Source organism: Squalius cephalus, assembly GCF_949319135.1.
Source record: "Squalius cephalus genome assembly, chromosome: 21".
NCBI classification, from domain to species: Eukaryota; Metazoa; Chordata; class Actinopteri; order Cypriniformes; family Leuciscidae; genus Squalius; species Squalius cephalus.
The window spans coordinates 25,214,010-25,238,819 of NC_137142.1; the positions used below are offsets into that span (position 1 = coordinate 25,214,010).

Here is a 24,810-nt window from a genome sequence, read left to right on the forward strand (position 1 = left end):
TAAAAAATTGTCCAGAGCAAAATTTGAAATATTACTATCATTGGGGTGAAATAAAAACATTTTTTGTCAGTTTTGTTACCTGACTCATGTGGAAGGGAAGGCAGAACGTACTCGGTTACTTCCGTAAGCTCGGTTCCCTGAGAGATAAGGAAACAAGTATTGCATTGCAAACGCTATGGGAAAACTCCTTTTCTTGAGAAAAGAACGGCCATGGTGTGTAAAGCAGAAGCAGCCTGGCCAGCGGCGGAGAATGCACGATCCGCGAGTGCTGAAGACGTTCTGTACAGCTTAGATGGGTGCGCGGCCTTTGCTCTCCAACTGCCAGCAGTGGGAGGACACAAATGGGCGACGACCGCTTCTTCCAGTGGCGGGAGCTTCACATATCCTTTTTCCTCAGCGCCGTCAACAGATGAGAGCGTTAAGAGGCAGAAGAGCGCGTGCACGCTGAAAAGGGTGCACGCCATGATTTAGTGAGCTCCTCATGCTGTAGTGCTCCAAGTCTCGTGGCACTGTTTACCTTACGGCCCCCGAGACAGTGCCGCGAGACTTGGAGCACTAGAGACGTTCTGTGGCTAGTAACCTCGTCCCCAGATTAGTGACTGGCAAACACAATAACTACGAGCCATCATGCCAGATATTTTATAACATAAAATGTGTTCCACCTTGCTGCCCCACTGCTGGTACGCCTACGGTCCCTTTGGTCCCGCGTGTACGGTCTCTGCGAGCCTGTTTAGCGCTCCCCAGTCCATCTCGCTGGCTCATTCGGACCATCAGGCTCGGCTATGCGATTCAGTTCGCCCGGCATCCCCCTAAGTTTTGGCCATCCACTCCACTACAGTGAGAGCAGCCCATGCCCATGTCTTGCGGGTGGAGATCGCAGTCCTACTGGCGAAGGATGCGATAGAGCCAGTCCCACCAGCCGATATGAGGTCAGGGTACTACAGTCCCTCCTTCATTGTACCCAAGAAAGGCGGTGGGTTACGACTGATCTTGGACCTGCAAGTTTTGAATCGGAGTCTCCACAAGCTACCGTTCAAGTTCGGGGAGGCTCAGGTAGACCTGTTTGCCTCCTCAGAGACCTTCCACTGCCAGCTGTTTTACTCCCTCACCGAGGGAACACTCTGCACGGATGCACTGGCTCACAGCGGGCCCCGGGGCATCTGCAAATATTTGTTTCCCCCAGTGAGCCTACTTGCACAGACCCTGTGCAAAGTCAGGAATGACGAGGAGCAGACGGGACGCAGAGGTTCTAGGTGACTTACCCCCAGAGGTCCTTAACACCATCACTTCTACACGGGCGCCGTCCACGAGACGTGTGTAGTTGTGTAGAGACGTGTAGTACGCCTTGAAGTGGAACCTGTTCGTCGAGTGGTGTTTTTCTCGCTGAGAGGACCCCAGAAGATGTTCGATAGGGTCCGTGCTTTCCTTCTTGCAGTAAGGGTTGGAGCAAAGGCTGTCTCCCTCCACCTTCAAAATACATGCTGCCACTATTTCAGCATATCATGACCACATAGATGGCAAATCAGTAGGAAAGCACGACCTGATCGTCAGGTTCCTTAGGGGGGTGAGACGGGTAAACCCTACTCGACCCCCCTCCACACCCTCTTGGGACCTTTCCCTGGTGCTTCGAGCACTTCAGGATGCTCCCTTTGAGCTTTTGCAGTCAGCAGACTTAAAGCTTCTCTCTGGAAGACTTTGCTGCTGATTGCACTGGCCTCTATCAAGAGGGTAGGGGACCTGCAAGCAATTTCGGTCGACGAATCGTGCCTAGAGTTCGGGCCAGGTGAAATCCATGTTGTACTCAGACCCCGGCCTGGCTATGTGCCCAAGGTTCTTACCACTCCCTTCAGGGACCAGGTAGTGAACCTGCAAGTGCTGCCCCTGGAGGAGGCAGACCCAGCCTTGGCTTTGCTCTGTCCCGTTCGCACCCTACGTCTGTATGTGGACAGAACTCAAAGTCTCAGGACCTCAGACCAGCTCTTTGCCTGTTACGGAGGCCAGCAGAAGGGAAAGGCTTACCAAGCACAAGGCGTGCCCTGCCCACTCAGGTTGCATGCTCACTCCACAAGAGGCGTTGCATCCTACTGGGGGGGCTGGCACGTGGCTCCTCGCTAACAGATATTTGTAGAACTGTGGGCTGGGCGACACCTAACGTTCGCTAGATTTCATAGCCTACGTGTAGAGCCGGTCTCCTCCCGTGTTCTCACCCTAAACAGGTAGAAGCACTGAGAGGCCCAGCTCTGTCGGCTTGCTGCACCTTACTGTGCTCCTTATTTCTCCAGAGTGAAAAACCTGTGAGTCCTCCAACACCCTCGGCCCGGACATGGCAGAGCGTCTGGTGCGAGGCCTTTATCCGTTGAATCCTTGATAACCGGGATTAGGCTGGGTTCTATTTGTGTGACCCTACGGGGATCCCATATGTGTATTCTTCCACGACTGCTCCTAATCGAAGCCTGTGTCTTTCCATTGGGCTTCCATTGCTTCCATTTCCATTGTCTTTCCAAGTCACTCAGTATTCATATGCAGAACAACTTTTGAGCTAGTCCATATGTATTTTCCACATAACTCTCCGAAGAATGTGGCTTCTGCAGCGTTCCCCTTTTCCATAGAAAGGGAACGCTTTCCCAGTGTTATCCAAAAATCTCACTGTGTGGGTTATCACAGAACAACAGTGACAGGCATACTCTGTGTAAGCCCTCTCCTATCGTCCAGGCAAGAAGGGGTAGAGGCTTGAACAGGGCGCTGGATGGGGTGCAGCAGCTGTGGCGCTTTGGTAGGGATTCCTGTTGACGGTCACGAAGTATGCCGAGAGTGACCGACTGATAGGGAACGTCTCGGTTACGTATGATAACCCTCGTTCCCTGAAGGAGGGAACGGAGACGTACGTCCCGTTGCCACATCTGCTGTGACCCGCAGGGGCAGCCAGCTCAGCCAGCTCATCGGCTCGGCTCCTCAGCAAAAAACTAAAGTGCAATCGCACCCTGTGCTCATTACATACCCGCGCTGCGTGGCTGAACAGCTGATGCAAATGATTGCACGGCAATGTGCATTGGCTCGTTTAGTTTCACTCGAAGTAGACTGGGCTCTCTAGCGAGATTCCTATTGTCGGTCACGACGTATGTCTCCGTTCCCTCCTTCAGGGAACGAGGGTTACCATACGTAACCAAGTCGTTATTTTAAATTGTAATAATATTTTACAATTTTACTGTTTTTACTGTATTTTTTATCAAATTAATGAGGCTACTTTGTGAGAATAAGAAACTTCTTTTTTTAAATCATACCAACACAGAAACTTTTAAATGATAGTGTATATGTTCTTGCTAGTAATTATTGTGGATGGTAAAATTGGTAAAAAATAAAAATAAAAAAAAGGGAAAAAATATTGGTAAAACCTTTGAAATTGTTTTGAGTCTTTGAGTTTTGAGAAGTGCATCCATAAGTTCTTCTGTGATTCTGACTGCAATGTTTTGTATGAAGCCTTTTATCTATTATAGATTGTTTCTAAACCACCGACAGTGCATGGTGATGCTGAAAATTACTCAATTGGGGCAAATGCAACATTTAAATTTTTTATTGAGGACTTGTTTCTTTGAATCCGCAGTGCTTTATGCTGACTGAAAGCAGGCTAACGTTTATACTGCTCACTAAGCAAACGTGTAATTGAGCAGACAGCCCTGTTCCCCTCTTCTGTCTAAGTCTTCTCTGTGTCATTTGCAAATCTCCTCTGTCAGGTTAAGGAGGCTGAGAATAGAAGACATAAGTTGATATTTGCTAAATAGGATGTGCCCATTTTGCCTAAAGGGAAGTGCGACAAAATCATAAGACATGAGGTAAGAAAAAGAACCTGACAAAATGGACCTGTATGCATCTTGAAAAGTATTTATTGAATTATATTATTATTATAGCAAATTATTGATAGTACATAATTATTGATTTAAGTTGGATCTATCTTCTCTTTATCACAACAGTAAAAGCCACAGTATCAATCCAAAAAAAAAGCCACATGAAATTCAACACAGGCACCCAACACCTGTGCTTAAAAGATCTCGGACACCATTTTAAGGCATTCTCAGGAGAGTCCTTGTCTTGTCCCTGGGAGCTAAAAGCAGAGGGTGAGACTGATTTTGCTGCTTTGAAGATTGATGTTGGTGTTTAAGACGCCTCTGAAAAGCAGACAAGACCTTCGGGCTAATCTAGCCTTAGATGATAAAGACGCTCACCTGCTCGGAGCTGATAGCATGGCACTGCTAGCCAACACTGTAAAGAGCAGCCACCTCTATATGTAGCAATACTGACACTTCAACATCCTCATTTCAGCTGCCAGAGATGACCATCTTTTAAGACCTTATATAACCTTGAGTCAAAGTTTTTGCAAATGTGTACATTGGCACTCAATCTGTGCTTTCCTAGGGATGTTTGATAGAGATATGACAAGGTTAATATTTGAGATGGCTCATGCCTTTTCAGGATAAAAACATTGTGGAGAAATTAGCATTTTACAAGAAATTCATCACAAAACTGAACTATAACTGAATAATAATGAAATCCAAAGTCCAAAAGTGAATTTGTGCAATATGAGATGATATTTACACTGTGTAATAGGCCAGATAAACCCTGGCTTCAAAGATAAACAGTGTCAAAGATCACCTCACTGTTTGCTATTCTGACCGAAAAAACAAACAAACAAATAAAAAATTGTATTAAACAAAATCTGAAGCATCAAAATTTTATCACAACTTCTAAATATTTTACAATGAAAATAATTTAAATAAATAAACCCCCTAAACATATGCTAATCCATGTCTGAAGAAAATGGGACTATCTTGTTCAAAATAATTAATTCCTGTAACAGGGAATTATACTAATTACCATACTGTGGCAGAAAGGTCAAATAAACACACCCACTTCAAGCCTCAAAACAACCTGATATTTCATAAATTAGCATCAATTCATTGTACTCTGTGCAGGCGTATAGGGGTTTGGCCGATCGGCGTGGAATGAGCCACTGTCAAATGATAAAATTACCCAACATCTGGCTGACAGGAGACGCAGTGTGTTTACAACTGAACAGGCGACAAGAAGGCAGTTGGGAATAATCCTCATTTGGTGGTGGTGCTGTAGCGCTCTAGATTTATCTAGAAAATACAGTGCATGTTTAATATGACCAGGCTAAGTATATTTAACAATTACGTCACTTGGTGTTCAGTTTCACCATGTTTGTCTGGGCCATTGAAAGCTTGTATTAACCAATGCATGAATTATAGAGCAAAAAAGCCAGAAAAAAATTAATATGCAGGGTCTTTTTTGTTTATTTATACATTTATGGCAAGACAACAGCAAAACTTAATGAGGTTAGTTGTCAAAATAGTGCTAAATCCCTGTCTGCTGGGGGGAGACCCTATTAGGAGATTCATAGACATCTGTACAAGACGTCTTGTGCATCATCATTAGAATTTCAAAGTGGTTTTGATTGTTTGATCTCATATCCAGAAATTATTGTTGGGAGAGTAATTATCATAAACCCAGTTCTAAATTTGTTTTCCACACTCTCGGTTATGATCCATAATTAACTATACTGGAGAGATTACATTATTTCTTCCTTTTTCGGATGAGGAATCAGCATGGAATTTCTCCCTTTGGGAATTTTATGGATTTTAAGTGCCAACCCAAAAAAATAGCACAGCTACTCTATATATTACTTCCATCCGTGTGCCGACAGACTGAGACCGATATCCCCTTGATCGCAGCTGCAAAGAAATTATATTACATTTGGTGGAATGAAATGAAAATCCCACCCTCCCCCCTCAATGTTTTGCACTTTAGAAAGGAGGAGGAACGAAATAATGAATTAAGCCCATTTGAGGATATTGACTGATTCCCTGAGTGCTCACGGCGCCGTCCGTCCGTAATCTATCTCCGAAATAATCATTCATGCTCTAAATACATCAGAGAGAGAGGATCATAAAAAAAAAACACCATTCAGCTCCATTGATTTGCATTGTTAATTTCCCACTTGATGGCTTCAGAGAGAGGGAGTGATGAAGGGGCAGCAATGGCGGGCTTGAAGTATCCAACGCGGCAAATCACAAGATAGCCGCTGTCAGCAATGAGGCTTGACAATGAGGCAACACAATTAAGCAGCAGTAGGAGTGGAGTGATGCGGCTCTCCATAAAACTTGTGAGATCACAACTTATCAGCCTCCACATAAACATAAAAGCACAGCAGAGATAAAGTCTGCGCTACAAGATCTTTATCAGATGCTACAGCCGGCCAAAAGCAACTTGGCTGTTTATGGATATGACTGGAGCTGTGTGGTACAGATACGGCTGGATCTGACATCATCACTGCCTGACACCTGAGCTCTGTTGTGTTGGGCGGAATGTGAAAAATGACTGTGGATGTGTGCAGCAGAAAGAGGTTCGGTGGAACTACAGCGGCAACAGCAGAGCTTGGCCGATATGTGACAGACATCATAAATAATGTAGACATATCAGCTAACTAAGATCCGGACACAGCGAAATACACATTGCACACACAAACAAACAAACAAACACGTACAGCTTCCATTGTAAGAATACTTAAGATTGCAGTTGCTTTAATATCAGTGGAGTAGCCAAATGCCCATTCCTACTTTAGCAACATTCAGAATTGAAGACTGGTTCTCTTAAGATTTATTACATTTTATTTAACTGACCACACCCACAGGAATTTGAATTACATGAAGTGGAATTTACTGAATTACAATTTAAAGCATTTCAACAGGCATTGTGAGAAACAATGTGTTCTTCCACCCTAGTTCATAATTTTGTCAAATATATAAAAATAAACTACAAACTTCTATAGGTGATATTTCAAACAGATATACTTTTCTGTCTGTCTGTAAAGCCTATAAAACCTTAAAATTTACTCAACATTCAAATTTTGCCTTGACAAACCTACCTTTCATTCAAATTTTGCCTTGACAAACCTACCTTTCATTTGTAATGTTTTACTGTACTGTAATGTTTTATTCTAGCTTTATGCATTTTTTAAATCAACACTTGAATGTGGGGAAGTTTCATAAAAAAGCAAAGACTTTTTTTTCCAAAACGATTTTTTGACAAAGTCTTTGTCCAGATCGGATTCAGAATGATGACCAAAACATAGATGGCATACATTGAGTCCATCAACACCACCAAAGCTTGCACAGTCCTATTCCTCTTTGTGGGTGTGACATTTCATTCAGTAACATTAGGCAGTTTTGATTCATATGCCATTAAATGTTTGATGATCATGTTAGATTACATGTCTGTAAGCAATGCTTCTATCGCATGTTTCTGTTTCATAGCTTTTTTTTGGATCTGGAGATTTGGTACTATTTAAGAAGATGCGTAACAAAGGCCCCCACTGTATAACAGTAAAACATATATTGCCAGAAAAACTTGTCAATGGAGGGAAAAGAGTTAACTGAGTTGTGAATGGTGCAAAACACAGCTACAGATAAACACAGTTACAGTTTTTATTCAGTGCCTTGCACCACAAATGCTGAATTTTTAAAGTGTTGTCAAGTTGAGAGGAGCACTTTTAAAAAGTGATTCTCAAAAAAAAAAAAAGTCTCAAAACCCATGAATTCTGTTCCATTCATTTGCACTCCATCTAGCTCTCTGAAAGGAAGAATGTGCCCTGTGTGAACGTCCTGTTATACAGCTCAGACCATTTTGTGCTGACCTGAACTGAAACCACCATGAACAATGTTGACACAAATTGCTGTCTGAAGAATCGACTTGCAAGTTAGCCACCGAGGAAAAATTAAAATGAGGTCTTTTTGACATGTACTGTATAGCAGTTACTGAATTTCAACTGGTGTGAAGTGTTTTGAAAATGAAGATTGTTTTGATGATCAGGACTATCACTCGGGTTCTCATGCCAAACCTTACAATGAAGTACACAACACTCTAAATTGATTCATTATTTAATGTAGCTTTCTTATCAAATCACACTGTGATTCTATTTCTCTGATCAAAATGGCTTTTCGGGCACTGAATGAAGTGTGAAGCTTTTTTTTTATTTTATTTGGTTTAAGCTATTCCATTATATAAATGCTCGTTCTACAAGAAGATATTTGCTGAAAAGAAAAAACGCAACTGTGACAGCCATTGCAGAAAACAGCATGCATTTAACTCCGATAAACCCACACTTACGGCTCTCGATATGCTTTCAATTACAGTGGCCTCGATTACTGTATTGATTATGAAACGCTCTGACTCGTTTGCAAATTCCTATTTGCATTTACGTAGCCTCTAAAATGACACACAAACGAAGAAATAAAAAGAGAGAAAGCGAGTGAAGGTGGCATCTGTTGTGGCTTTTAGACAGCTAAATCACATTAATCCATCCCTTTTACATGAGCCCCGTGAGGGTTAATTGGTTTGTGCAGACGGGTAATGAAGGAAAATTGTGGCGTTTATTGTTGTGCCTCTCTCATTAAAAGAAGGCAGTTCGGCTGGCATGCAGGTGACATTTACACACCCATCAGACACTGCGAGGAATGCGTTATAAAATGAGCAACTTTACCCAGTGTCCTTCCATCTGGGCACAGTAACAACACATGACAGTGAGTTTCATAACCTATAATGAGGTTAAAGTCATAAGACGATTTACAAAGATCAACCATACCCAGGAGCAACATGTGAGGTCACAGATGGTAAAAGCAATATCATCCTAGCTAGTACAAACCTGTAAATGCAAATGCATACGGCCACTCAAACACATTGAAGCTAAATTGCCTTTCATTAGTTGCACAAACTGCAAACTGAAAGACCCGACCCAAACTCCTGCTATTGGTTGAGCCATAGTATTAAACACTTCAGCTCTAAACCTGAAATCATGGGCAACATATAAAGAAACCCCAGGAAATAGCCAATACAAGTATGGACATGTCAATGAGCACAGGAAGTGCTAATGTACAGATGTTACCTCTCTCCTGCGTGATGCCCAGCACGTCTGTTTGACTTTCCAAACCACAGCAGCAACCAGCAGCAGGGACAGGAAACAGCTGGAGACAAGACACATGGAAAATCAATAGATCAGTCAATCAAATAAGATTCATGAGTTCGTATTTGCAATTGTGGATAACATTCCACTAACCTTCTAGGCTGGACTGGGGACAGCTGTTACATATTTGTATTTCAATCACACAATCAATGATAAACAAGTTCATCCAGCATGAAAGAATCAATGCCGTATGGAACAGACCGTTACGTCAATCATTTACGCAATACCGCCCTGTGCAGTGAAAAACAAGCACATCTGCACTGCAACAGGTCTGATTTCCTTTCGCACACATACACAGACTGCTCAAGACATACTGTGTTTTAAAGTACTTACAATTGGCAGAAGGGGACAAATGCATGGAACTAAAGTTCATTTGGTGGTCATACAGTACACAATCTATTTGGTTGTTGTTGTTTTTATCCTAGGTTCACGGCCAGCACCTGCTGCTGAAGTATGATAAAGCACAGGTGAACAAATTTCAGAATGTGTGCCTGCAATGTGGGAGGATTGAGTCATACTATATATATTTAAAAAAATTAAGACAATCACCTCCTCTAAGACCTACAAGGGCTTGACTTTGTAACAAAATTGTTTTTATGTCCTGTAATGTTTCTGTGGAACTGTGAGCAACCCTAATTTGTTGCATAGTTGTAATTATTTGTAATTATCCATAACGCTAAAAAATCAACTGCAAAAGCATGTCAATAAAATATCACTATTGGTGTATATTCTCATTTTTTTCAAGGTAAATTTGATTTCTCATGTCATGACCCCTTTAAATGTTAACAACTTCAAAAGCACTAGCAAATTCAGTACTAGTATTACAGTGCATTGTAGAAATTCTATGAAAAATTCTGTTCACTTAAACTAATGGTATACATGGTAATCTAAGGGGGGGGGGGGGGGGGGAGCTTAACAAAGGGTCAAAATACTGACATGAACATCAGAGGAACAGAGGGCAACTGGGGACAATGTCATCTACCCATCATTCACATTCAAACAGAGCCTCCATTCAGCCAGAATTATTACAAATACATACCATCAACTCCACAGAGACACTGCCTAGAGGAAGAATGTTCATTCTCAAATTATACAATCTGAGGCTTTGTGAGGCTCTGCAAAAATATGGAATGTATAATATAAGTATATGGGGTATTATACAATGATGAATTTGAATCTGCACCATGGGAAGGGTTTAAACCCTACTGCAAGTGCACATCTTGGGGACGTCTTGGGCTCTAATATTGTTCTCCTAGTCTCTTTGCTTGAGCACCATATATTAAGGGGACTAGCTCATTACATCTGAAGCTGTTCAAACGCTAAAATTAGCTCTGGACTAATCATAGTGTAGTTGAGGTAATACAAGAGCATGAAACTGCCTTTTCAACCATTTCATATACCATATTTCAAAACCCAATCAGCACAAGTCAGAGGTCCCTTATTAAATCTATTAATGATGAGGGCAATTAATTCCTAACGAGCTGGATAATAGTTCTAATGGATGGAGAATGAGGACCAATTCTGCCAGAGCACTTTCACTGAGAAAGTTATAAAAGCACATTCTTTTAAGTGGTATGACGAATGTCCTGATTGAAGGTAGACACCATATTAAATAAAAAACAGGCTGGCCATTCAAGTAGACATTTCATCTGGAAATGAAAGTGATTTGTACCTTGTCAGAAAAAAAATTTGCAAAATGTGCTGTTGTACCTTTAAAGCATGGTGGCATATCAATGACAACTTAGCAACTTATCTACCCCTAAAATGTACATATTACTACCTTAGAGTAATATATACCCTTATTGGAGGCCTACTATTATGAACCTTTTAGGTTTATAAAGTATAAGTGGCCAACTAAAAAAACGGTTGTTTTTTCCTTTGTTATTAACTCAGTATTGAGTTACAATTGCTGTACATATTCAGGTGTAGTGTAGTGTTTTGTGTAAGTGTGAGAGAGAGAGAGAGAGAAAGATAACCAGTTTTCAAAATAGAAAAAATTTAGAAAAATGAAGAAAAAAGAATCCTACAATATTAGTATTTATGTTAAAAATAAAGGAAAAAATGCTTTAACACACACACAAAACTCATTGTCATGCAAGAAACCAGTATGAGCTTTGGGACAAATTCTAACCCATCTAAAGAAAAACCGAGACAGAAACCGAGACACCAGGCAACTTTTTTCCAATCTTCTATTGTATCACATGATCCCATGTGAATTGTAGCCTCAGTTTCCTGTATTGTACTCCTTAGCTGACAGGAGAAGCACCCGGTGTGGTCTTTGGCTGCTGCAACTCATCTGCTTCAAGGTTCGATGTGTTGAGCGTTCAGAGATGATCTTCTGCAGACCTCAGTTGTAACGAGTGGTTATTTGAGTTACTGTTGCCTTTCGATCAGCTCGTACCAGTCTAGCCATTCTCCTATAACGTCAACAACCCCAGAGATGGTTGTGCGCAAAAATCCCAGTAGATCAGCAGTTTCTGAAGTACTCAGACCAGCCCGTCTTGCACCAACAACCATGCCACGTTCAAAGTCACTTAAATCACCTTTCTCCCCCATTCTCATGCTCAGTTTGAACTTCAGCAGATCATCTTGACCATGACTACATGCCTAAAAATACACTGCCATGAGACTGGCTGATTAGATATTTGCATTACGGGCATTTAAACAGGTGTATCTAATAAAGTGGTCGATGTGTAGTCACGTTTTGTAGAGTCCGATCAGCTTGTAGTATTGATCTTTGCAGGTAGCAACAAGAGTCTGAAGCATGAAAGAGGTGAGGCAATCTACCAAAGCTGCCCGAGAGAGCAAACAGCCTACAAGGATTACACAATCAATATAGACAACCTGAGCTGAGGATATAAACATGCACACCATCACAGTCACTTCCTGCATCTATTTGTCATCCCACCCCGGTCCTGCTTATGTTTATGAGTCACAATAATGCATAATCTTGTATTCACTCGCTCTAATAGGTACAGAGGACAAAAGCCCCATTACACCCAAATAAGGAGTGGGAGAGAACGAGCTTTAGTCAGTTACACAAGTCAAATGAATTGCCTCCAGTCGCCAGCCAGTGAAGCACAGGCATTCAGGACGTAAATAACATCAACGGCAATATGAGTACGCGCTTCAGCCCGTGGATAACTTCTGTCCTGACGGAAGCCAGTAGGAAAAAAAAAGAGAGGTGGATGAACGTTAATCAACATAAAGAGAAAAAGAGTGCATGTAATTGGGCTAAACCGAATTGCGGTGTCACCAATTAGCTGGAGGAGTGGGTGAAAGGCTTAAGCACTCTTTAATTGTTACTGTTTTTCTTGCTCATTTATTGGAGCTCTAAGAGAGCAGAGATGGCAAAATAGAAACTCTTCAAAGAAACCATATTCAAAAGGCATTTTCAAAGCTAATGAGACTTTGCTCAAAGTACACACCAGTTACTGTATGTCTAAAAGGGGTTCTTCTAAACATACATACACTATGTATTGTTCTTTTATTCTCATTGTACCATTTATTATTTTAATTGTCTTTATTTTCATGAATACTTTTTCTACCTAGTCTGTGTAGCGGTCTCTTTGTTTAGGAAGACAAATATTTGAATGGATTGAGATAAAAAAAAAAAACCTCTGGGATGAGAATGACAGACAGCAGAGTTTACAGACTGATTAAAAAGCTCATCAAATTTATCAAAGCTAGATGAAACATAAAGAGACAAATATCCATCTTCTTGCTTGAGGCTTGCAGCCTACAGTCTCTCAGGAGGGTGTTCTAAAATTTTAGGAAGATTTTGAGAAATGCAATTCTAATTAAGTTTATGTTATGAGCTGGAGGTAATATGCTAATCAAATGCATGAATAAGAAAAAAAAAAAAGAATCTTTTACTGGCTAACTTTAATATAATAATTTTATTCTTCCACCAAGTTTTTTTGACAATATACTATAATGCTGCTTTCCATTAAACAGTTGCTGGGATGATGTAATTTAAGCCAACACAAAAGCTAGCATTACAGCTAACATTACATTACATTGGCTTTTGGAGTATTGCAGAAATTAAGAAATTAATTATTTATTATTCAAACACGTTTTATTCATCAAAATAATCTTCACAAATCAACAACTTCAATTAAAATCAATTATGAATTTAATAGTAATCAATTATGAATAGCCAAAATAGTAAGAAGCTAAAAAGCAAATAAATAAATAAATAAACATAAGTGGGGCTTTGTTGATCTATGTGAAAATATATTGAGCCTGTGTTACCCACAAACTTTATTTCAAGCATTTAACCAAAAACCCAGTCATAAAACCAATTGACACCATAAGTTCAATAATGCTAATTCACTGATGATTTTAGGACTCTAGCACTCTATGAAACATCACTTAAATCTGACTTCCAACTTCAAAAAGTATGGCGGCACCCAATGAGATATACAAAGTTTATGATAAACATTACGTTTTAAGCAAACAAAATGCATCAATCAGTCAAATCTGCATTATTGATGCTACATCAAATGATAATCAGACTTGTTTAGGCAAATGTTTGCAAATACAGATGTGTAAAACACTGTAAATGATCCTCTATTACCTTGCAGAACATCCTTGTTTATCCTCTAAAATGTGCTTAATGGGACACCCCTCTGTTGACAAACAAACAACTGCTCAGCGAGCAATGAAATGCCTAGACATCAAGTAGGAATATCTCACATCTGACTTTGAATGGAACAAATTGTGAATGCAGAATGAAGTTGATATGAAATATAATTGGCTTTAATCTCTGTAGTAAGTAGTTTACCAGGCCCACTTGTGTTCCGCTAGAGAAGTGTTTGTTTACCTCTTTAGCGTGTCTGGTGCACTGTGGTATATCCATCATCCTGACAGCCAATCAGGTTAGGGAGTCAGAGTTACACGGTTACTGTGACATCCAGACATAGAAAATGCTTCAAAGGCCAAAAAAAAAAAAAAAAAACACTGAAGGGAATATGCACTTACTTTTGTAGCAGCACTAGAGGCAGGCCAGTGTTTAAATATTGTCATACTAATATTCAGTTAAATCAATGCAGGGTAATTTCACTTATATTCAGATGTTACAGTTTTGCTCTCGACAACAGACTGTACATAAGTGATCTTCTTCCTGTTGAGATAACTTTGAATCCTGAAATGTAAAAAAATTATTTAAAAAAATGTAAAAAAAATTTTTTTAAATTTATTATTTTTTTAAATATATATATATATTAGGGCTGGGAGAATTAACGCTGTAATCGTTGCGATTAATTTGAGATGTGTAACGCATAAAAAAAAATAACGCAATTGACGCAGCACCTTTTTTTTTTTTGCCTCATTTTGGCCGAAAGAGAAAAAAGGCCGAAAATATGCCGCCCCGCCCCTCCGTGTTCGGCGATCATGTTTCATTCTCGCGCAGCTTGTTTAGTAATTTCACAAGCTCTCCGTTCATGTGTGTGTGTGTCCGTGCGCCGCACTCTCTGCTCAATATTCTGCTCCGTGTTTGCGCTGCGCGTTCTGCTCTGTCGTTCACGCTCCAATCATGTACCGATCACTCACTGGAAAAGCAAAGTCCACTCAAATAACGTGAAATTTCTCAGTAGTAGACTTCTGTTTGCAATAGCCCCTACTGAGCTGGTATAGCGATGCTGGGCAACAGTGGTAAAATGACCTGCTCTGATCACATGCACTGATGATAATAATAGCTTTGTAGGACTATACTTTATTTTGATAATTAGTCATAAAATAAATCACTGTGGAAGACGAGGGAGGGACTGAGAGAAATCATTCAAATTGAGTCGAGTCTTACAATATACCCTCGAGAAGAACGATTAGCCTATGTCGACTGTACTGTACCTTTTTTAAATTCAACTGGCACTTTTTTTTTTTACATTGTTGGTGCATAAATAGAAATTATTGATTTTGGCCAATAGGCTTAAGTTCTAAACTAATCTAGACTTTTTGATGACCTTGATTGTTTTAATATTCAACTTACACTTTGTTTATAATGTTGCTGCACGCATTTTATTTGATGGGAACAACTACTCTGTGGTTCTGAGGAGAGTCTGTTTACAGTTCACAAGATGTCATTAAAATATAATTTAAAATATACTTCCTTTGTGTTGTTTAATTTAATTAGGTGATTCTAGGTTTAAATATTGATGATTACAAGCTTGGGGGAAAATGCGATTAATCACAGCACATTGTGCGATTAATTTTTTTTTAATATACACTCACCTAAAGGATTATTAGGAACACCTGTTCAATTTCTCATTAATGCAATTATCTAAATCAACCAATCACATGGCAGTTGCTTCAATGCATTTAGGGCTGTGGTCCTGGTCAAGACAATCTCCAAACTCCAAACTGAATGTCAGAATGGGAAAGAAAGGTGATTTAAGCAATTTTGAGCGTGGCATGGTTGTTGGTGCCAGACGGGCCGGTCTGAGTATTTCACAATCTGCTCAGTTACTGGGATTTTCACGCACAACCATTTCTACGGTTTACAAAGAATGGTGTGAAAAGGGAAAAACATCCAGTATGCGGCAGTCCTGTGGGCATAAATGCCTTGTTGATGCTAGAGGTCAGAGGAGAATGGGCCGACTGATTCAAGCTGATAGAAGAGCAACTTTGACTGAAATAACCACTCGTTACAACCGAGGTATGCAGCAAAGCATTTGTGAAGCCACAACACGCACAACCTCGAGGCGGATGGGCTACAACAGCAGAAGACCCCACCGGGTACCACTCATCTCACCACTCACTACAAATAGGAAAAAGAGGCTACAATTTGCACGAGCTCACCAAAATTGGACAGTTGAAGACTGGAAAAATGTTGCCTGGTCTGATGAGTCTCGATTTCTGTTGAGACATTCAGATGGTAGAGTCAGAATTTGGCGTAAACAGAATGAGAACATGGATCCATCATGCCTTGTTACCACTGTGCAGGCTGGTGGTGGTGGTGTAATGGTGTGGGGGATGTTTTCTTGGCACACTTTAGGCCTCTTAGTGCCAATTGGGCATCGTTTAAATGCCAGGGCCTACCTGAGCATTGTTTCTGACCATGTCCATCCCTTTATGACCACCATGTACCCATCCTCTGATGGCTACTTCCAGCAGGATAATGCACCATGTCACAAAGCTCGAATCATTTCAAATTGGTTTCTTGAACATGACAATGAGTTCACTGTACTAAAATGGCCCCCACAGTCACCAGATCTCAACCCAATAGAGCATCTTTGGGATGTGGTGGAACGGGAGCTTCGTGCCCTGGATGTGCATCCCACAAATCTCCATCAACTGCAAGATGCTACCCTCTCAGAAAAAAAGGTACAAAAGCTGTCACTGGGACAGTACCCTTCAAGAAGGTTTTAAAATGTACCATTTAGGTACTAATATGTACCTTTGAGGGACTAATATGCACTCTTTAGGTACAAAAGTGTAACTTTTGAAAAAGGTACCGCCACAGTGACAGCTTTTGTACCTTTTTTTCTGAGAGTGTATCCTATCAATATGGGCCAACATTTCTAAAGAATGCTTTCAGCACCTTGTTGAATCAATGCCACGTAGAATTAAGGCAGTTCTGAAGGCGAAAGGGGGTCAAACACAGTATTAGTATGGTGTTCCTAATAATCCTTTAGGTGAGTGTATGTATATATATATTTATACTTTCACATTTCTGGACACTGTATCCAGTTCTATCGAAAAGAACAATTTATTTTCCCCAAAAATCCTACAAATTCAAAAACAAACTGTCAGCCAAGCCACGGAACTAAAGTACAGAGAAAACACTGACGGCTTAAGTGACAGAGCTCCAAATCAATACTCAATGCTAGCTACTTCTGTTTCACAAACAAACACCACTATTCATCTGTGTAACTAAAATAACTTAAGTGTGCCAGTGAAGCATACTCTATTTATTTACCACAATATAATATTTTCCACAGGGCTTGATATCTGTTTTGGCATTGTAAAACAGTCGGTCATTTGAGTTGGTCATTTTGAGTCGGTCACTTCGGCTTTGAAAGTGCTTGGCTTGAACTCCAAGTATACTCTCGACAGAGAACCAGAGCTGTGAATCCACAGCCAGAAGATATGAGGGAGTGAGAAAAAGGGGGAGGGAAATAAAGTATACGCACCAATCTCCCTCAAATGCCAAGATGAATTACATTAGACGTGTCCCTCGCCTGCAGAAGACTAAATGCACACCAAACAACAAAGCCCTACAGCCTCTAGCTTCAACTTTGATATCTATCAACACACTCCCATGCCCATAATTGCAACAAAAAAAAAAAAAAAAATAGTGTTCTCGGTATTCATACTGGATAATATATCCAAGAATCTGTATAGCATACATCGCATCCCTGTTGCCATGACCTCAACCTTTGTGAATGTCAGGGCATATGCGCTTACACAATAATATCCTTACAAATATGGATACATACAAGATAAATGGCCAGTGTCAAAGTTACAGTGTTATGGTGCATTTTCCAGCACACTCCATTAATAAAAACCAATAAAACTATGTATCAAATAAGTAAAACGATTATAATGAAAAACGGCATGACTAAACCATAGCAATGTAGCCTTATGTCAGTTTATTCATAGCGACATTCTGTTTTTCTGTGATAAGCAAATTGATGTGTAAAGGTTGGAATGACGTTACATGACATTTGTGTTGACCTGACAGTTAAAAATCCCACAGAACACAATACAGAGGCAGCTGACAGTCTAGCGCAAGCTTCAATATTTATACATACTGTGGCAGGCGGCATGTTATTATTTATACAGAGTAGGTGGCATGTAATTATTTTGCTGCACTTTGAGGCACTTTAAACACAACTGTGGTCACTCAGCTCTGTAATTTGACTGTCCGGATGTACAACAAGCATGGTATTTCTGAACACATGACTACTGAAAACAAAAAATGAAAACATGCAATTGCAAACATCTTGTGCGTTCACATAAATGGATGATTTCCATCACCTGCAGAAATGTGCATATAGTTCTGGCTGCTGTTCAAGAGTCAAATTAAAAGTAGTGCAGGTTCACCCTTAAAAACAACAAGTTTTTTCCAAGGCTGCATTTACTTGATCAAAAACAAAATATTGTAAAAATATTCTGTAAAAATATTGATCAGAAATATACAAACATTGATCAGCGGACATAAACAGAAGCTCAACCGAACTTGCTTGAAGCGCAAGAACAAACCTCACTGGTTCTTGCGGAAGCTCAAACGTGCAAGCATAAAACGAGAATGAACATCATTGGTTCTCGCACGTCAAGCAAACATGCTTGAGCTTCCATTTACCACAACTATGTGAGTTGATGAATGTTTACATGTGAATAAAAGCCTAAAATCTGTTCATCATATAAAGCGATCGTGTCTCTACAGAAAATTTGGGCTAAAGAGCTAAATTTATATGGATTAGTTTTACTATCTCTTTATGAACTTTTTGAAGCACCAGTGGTAGTTGCGTAGCTGTCTATGGAGGGACATAAATCACTCAGATTTCATAAAAAAGATCTTAATTTGTGTTCCGAAGATGAACAAAAGTCTTACTGGTTTGGAACGACATGAGGGTGAGAAAATAATGACAGAATTTTTATTTTTGGGCGAACTATCCCTTTAAAAAAATCATTCATATAAGCTGACATTTCTTATTATTATTAGTTGAAAATAGCCAGGCTGCAGTGTAGAGTAAGAAGTTAGGGTTAGTTTTTTTTTTTCTTTAGAATGTTTGATGAACAGCATTTATTTGAAATATAAATCTTTTTGCTTTAGAAATGTTTTTACTCTCATGTTTGTCATCAATTTAATGTGTCAATTTAAAGGCTTAAAAGTGCAGTATGTAACATTGACAGCTAGTGGTTGAACTCCTCCTCAGACTTGACACTCATGCAGGTTGCCAGATTGAGGACATACAAAATCGCCACTGAATATGGAAAGCGGCATGCCTTAGACTAAGTTGATCAGCTTTACAATGTTTTCATTGCAGAGGCGCTTTAGGTCAGACAGAATCTATGATTTCTGACCCAGTTACTTTGCTCACTGCAATGGGTTGCGTTTCCCATTAACTCTCAACCCGGGCTGTTGAAATATTATTGGGAATATTAGCAATTGGTGGGATTGCACAGATCAAAACAAAAACAGACATTCCAACACGGAACGCACATTTCAAAGTAGAATAACTGGCTGTAGCATTGATTTTCAGAGAAAAGTATTTGGACTAAGCATGTTTGTTTAATCTCTGCAAACATATTATGGTACTTTTATGCTTTAGTACAGTCAAACATACAGCACCTCCAATAATTCCAAATAAAAGAAATACTTATACTAACCCCAAACTTTTGTACGGTCATGTACATTCATATATTTGAATTTTTATATCACAGACGTAATGCTTCTACTGGACATATGCACCTATTATGTTCTAGAAAATATTAAAATTATATATCATAAGTTGTGGGGTTACTCATTTCCAAAAAAATTATCTTCCGTGAACATTTCTTCAGACCACATTGCTGTTTCTGATCGCAAAAATGTGTCCTTTAAAACATGCTTTAAAACAACATGAAATGCATTTATTTTTGGAGATAGCAAGAGTGGCATTATTTGGCTTCATCACAGCCAACACAATTACACCTATTGTGCTTATTCATCAGCCAGTTTCATTAATGGCTTCTGGATGGTGAGGTTAATGCATCCTTGCATTCTCAGCAAGCTTATCTCACTAAATTCCAAGACCTAGAATTAAATGCATTTTACAGAATAAGGAAATGTTTAATTTATTCACAAATATTATTCTGTTTAATTTCACAGAACATTACATTTAAATTAATAAAGTATTCATACCTGAAAAATGTGACAAAGAACTGCACCAAGTCCATGATGCTGCTGTGCTGAGAGAAGGATATCTATGAAAAAAGAAGAAAGGTGGTAGAGATATTAGATTATTATCACTCCTGTAAAATATCACATTAAACCATTACTGAAGGATGCCCAAATATATTTAACATGGGACATATTGTCTCTTGACAGCCTTATACTCATATTAAAAATAATGGGAAAGATGTGGTTTGTGTAAAAAACAAAACACATCGATTTACGGTGCATTGGAAATTAACTTAATTCAATAAATGTTTTAATCACCAAATGGCTTTAAATTTAAAGGGGGGAAAAAATAAACATACTGGGCTAGGTGACAAAACAAATAAACTACTGTTGAATCATGTTTAAAAGCTTTCTAAAAAAACAGATGGCCTATAATAAACTTGACATATAATTTAATCAAGTGTTCATGTTGTTGATCTAATTTAACTTGAATTTGTTGTGCAACGTACTCTGCAAACTTTCTGTAGAATAATAAATGCTTCTAATCAAAATAATTTTGACTTGACATGCAAGTAGTTTTATTATATATTCATGGCATATTAATTTCTACAACTTGGCAAGTTTTCTTAGAAAACAAGCAGCATGAATTTTCCCCACACATAATATCTCAAGTTCATTCCCCAACCTTAAATATTCTAAAAGATTATATGGTTCAGAAAGGTGTTTTTTTTTTGTTTTGTTTTTTTACAAAGAAAAGCTATTATCCACATTATGGAATATTATAATCCACATAATGGAAAGCAATTAAAAGTAAGCTAATTATGCAGTAATACATGTATTTATATCATTTCTAAAACACTAGGCAATTAGAACTAACAGTGTTAGTACAATATTGAAGCTGCTATAATACTTAAATTTTACTCCATATTAAAACTAACATAACTGAAATTCAAAGGGTTACTTATGTCCTGAATAACTATGATTGCATTGTAAACTAAACAATATTCTTAGATCAATTTAATAATGCTTAAAATATCAAAACAAAGATTTACTTTATCATAAGTATCATTAATATTTAAGTTCTAATAACTGTCACATGCTGTGGCTGTAGCAATAGTTCGAAGACGGCGTATTCAAAAACGTTTTTTTTTTAACAATTCCATTAAAGTCACCATGAAATCAAAATTGACAATTTTAATTTTTTACATGTTTATTATAAAGGATTTATCCGTACACATTATTATTATTATTATTATTATGATTTAATTCACCAGTCTTTAATCAAAAACATGAATTTTTGTTATTATACAAACTAGAGTTTTTAAGAATGGTTATGGCCATGAATATTACATTTACATATTCTATTGTACGAATAGTTATGGAAAAGTAAAAATGTTGAGAAGCAGCTGATGCAGTGTCATTTTGTATTTGACTTTATTTATATCAGGAGTGTTTACTATGTGGCTGCACATGAGAAAGAAAGCGCACGAGATGAGGCTGCTACAATGCAACTATTATGAGCATGGATTAACAAACATACACATTTAAACAAATCAAAATTTATTTTCACATTGCATGACAGTTGCAGTACAGCTTCAAATCTGTTAATAGTCAATTAAATATGCATGTATATAACAAACATATAAGTTTTGATTATATTTATTAGATTGAAAGAGTCCCAAAGCCACTGGGAATGAAAGTCTGTGATGGTTAATTCATTAAAATACACAAAGGACCATGTACCAATACATAACTGTAGATAGTGTTTGAAATCGTTGGGGTTCAGTGGATTAACATTTCTCCGTCTTCCCTTACGTAAACTGTACAATAACCACAGTCTGTTATATAAAATGCATTTGATTTCTCAGCTGTTGCAGTCAGCCCCACAAATAAGATCCTTGGTTCCTGTCCATTCACTGATTACTTTAGCTACATGACCGAATTATTTGCCTTTTCAATATCTGAGGCCACTCACATCGATTGCTTATGAGAATCCAATACATAATTCTCCCAACTAAACCTATCTAAATCTTATCCGCACTCCATCTCCATCTAAAAATCGACCATCTGATAAAAGAAAATGTCAATTTGTAAATGTCAGATGTTATCAGAGTGATTTATTTTTCAAGAAGTGGCGTGCTTTAAAAGTTCAGGCGACAAAATGTGTTTACTTAGTTTGAATGAGTTTTGGACTCGCACTTTTCTTTTTCTTAGAGGACATGCTATTATCGAATGCAAAAACAGAGCCAGGTATAGCGTGGCAATTACGCACACACATACAGACATTACGCATGATGGACCCTCTCTGTCACGCACTATGCAGGAAGCAAAAATTGTGCATGTGTCCATGAGTGCCAGGGTGCACAGCCAATGATCATGAACCGTGACTAACATCTATGAGATATTTCCAAACGTCAAAAACCTGCTGTTATTTCTGAATGGAAGAAGGAAGCATTAGGTTAGATGGAGAAGAGCGGATAGGGAGGTGTGTGTGCATACAGATGGAAGTGAGGGGGTTGGTCAGCCCTTAAGTGATTTACTGGCATTTGCTTTTTGCAGTGAAAGTGCATGACAATCAAAAACTGAAAGAAAGAAAGTGTTGAGAAAAGCTGATTTCTCTTGCCAGGGGGACTGGCCATTAAGCGGGCCGAGCTAGTGGCTGGAGCTGGTACCTTTACTGAAGTGCTCTTGACTCCTCCTCACTCCTAATTTTTAGCCTTTTACTGTAAACATCATGCTGGCTTTGAGAGCGGTAACACACAAATTGAGACAATCACTATTAGCAAATCCTTAAAGGTACAGATGTTTTTTTGTTTTTTTTTATTAAAAAATAATTAGTAGCGCTTTTGAGAAATATGGTTAAGTAATGATATATGCACAGGAGATGAAGACTCATAAAATTTGTTTTATTGTACATAGAAGTGAGTCGCCCTCTAATGGGTGGCTCAATTATGGTGCACATAACCACATTTCTCATGACTGAGTTGCTGAAATGTTGTGTTGCAGGGTTTCAACAATATCTGATTATTTATCAAATTATCTTTAATGGAATCTAATTTACCTCATTTCTCTCCCCAAAAGGAATGATTTGAAACCATTCTCTTTTCTTCACATCTAATCTCTACTGACTTTACTGAGGTGTTTGTAAAGAAAGGAAATGGTAAATGTTACAGTTAACATAACTTCTAATGTAAAATGAAAGTGGCAATAAATGCAATCAGATCTGAATATGTAAGTGTAGTGTGGCTAAAAAAATATTCGGGTATGAAATACATGTTAATACCAGGTGTAGAAGGGTTCTACAATACACAAGTTTGGGGTCAGTACAATTACTATTATTATAATTTTAAAGAAATTAATCCTTTTATTCCACAAAGATAAATTAAATAGATAGAAAAGTGACAGTAAAGCTTTTATAGTAATATAGAAATATATATATATTAGAAAAATATATATTTCAAGTAAATACAAAGTTCTGTCATGAAACTCTAGATGGCGCAGGCTAATAGGTCCTTAACTCAACCTGCTGCAATCAAATCATTCTCTATAGGGCACAGCGGATTGGTTCCTGCTGTATCAGTAGCCAATTAGCTTGCATGCTCAACCTTTAATACTAGTGGTGTCAACAATAATCGATTCGGCGATGCATCGCAATGCGGGGCATGCACGATTCAGCATCGATGCGGCAAAGTGCTATAATCGATTATGTCACTGTTTATTTTCTGGCCTTGAGTTGGACAATAAAGTTGTGAAGTTTCAATTACTTCCGGGGGCATAACAACAACAACAATCAAGATGGCTGAGGCGGAGGGAGATGACCGCGATAATTAAAAACACACCCAAAGCACGGAAAGCGGACATCTGGGCACATTTCGGCCAATACACACATAGCAGCCAATAAAATCTGCTGTTCAATATCTGAGTGCTTGTATTGCCTCATGACTGATGAAAAATTTGCCTTGTTGTGTGCAGTAGAATTTTGATGCATCGCAATGCATCGTAGAATCGCGTTACCTGGTGAATCGTAATCGAATCGAATTGTGAGGGCAGTGCCAATGCACACCCCTATTCAATACTTGGTTAGCATTTGCTGTAGCAGTGCAGAACACTTTCAGAAACCCCCCACCTTCCCCAGCTCCACCTGTATATATCTGCTACGGGTAATTCATGCACGCTATATTGAACAGCAGCAGCATGTCTTACTTGCTCACAACATCGTGTCATGTATGTATTGACAGTAGCAAGTCTCGTACTTGCTCTGCAGCAGCAACAGTAATAACCAACAACTGCAGCAATGTAGCAGATCTATTCCGCCAAGACCAAATATATTAACTTTGTCATATACATTACCATGCCAAACAGTCTGAGAGTTGTCATGACAGAAATGCTGTTCTTTTGAACTGTTAATCAAAGAATTCTAGAAAAAAAATTGCATCACAGTTTCCACAAAAATATTAAGGAGCCCAACTATTTCAACATTGATAATAATAATATGATTTATTGAGCACCAAATCAGCACATCTGAATGATTTATGAAGGATCATGAAACTGAACACTGGAGAAAAGGCTGATAAAAATTCAGCTTTGTCATCACAGGAATAAACGACATTTTATTAAAATAGAACACAGTCATTTTAAATGGTAATATTTCACAATATTACTTTTTTTTTTTTTTTTATCAAATAAATGGAGCCTTGGTGAACATAAGATACTTCTTTCAAATCTAGTCCTAGCTGTTTCCAAGCCATGGCAGACATATGCTTTTTGATGACTTGCTGTCGCTTTGTCAATTAAAATAATAAAAACCCTAACAAGCTCTGAGTTTCTCATGATGTCTTTATCTACCGTCAGCATTTTTCTCTCCATCTCACTCCAGCTTCTAGCTAATAACCCCTGACTTCTCCACCTCCATTAAAGAGCTCTTTGAGGATATAAAAGAACATTATGG

The 24,810-nt window shown here is 38.8% G+C and overlaps 1 protein-coding gene across 2 annotated transcripts in view; it reads right to left on the bottom strand.

The window, feature by feature from the left end:
- Positions 1 to 24,810, bottom strand: part of atrnl1a (attractin-like 1a) — a 260,286-nt gene that overhangs the window by 101,003 nt on the left and 134,473 nt on the right. Inside the window, exons 26-27 of one of the 2 annotated variants that reach the window (XM_079856417.1) lie at positions 19,884 to 19,945; positions 8,957 to 9,035 (exon numbers count right to left, since the gene is read on the bottom strand). In XM_079856417.1, coding sequence (XP_079712543.1) covers positions 8,957 to 9,035; positions 19,884 to 19,945 — 141 coding nt within the window. Of the gene's footprint in view, positions 1 to 8,956; positions 9,036 to 19,254; positions 19,776 to 19,883; positions 19,946 to 24,810 lie in introns of those variants that run through there. The other variant, XM_079856418.1, reaches the window with a different exon arrangement.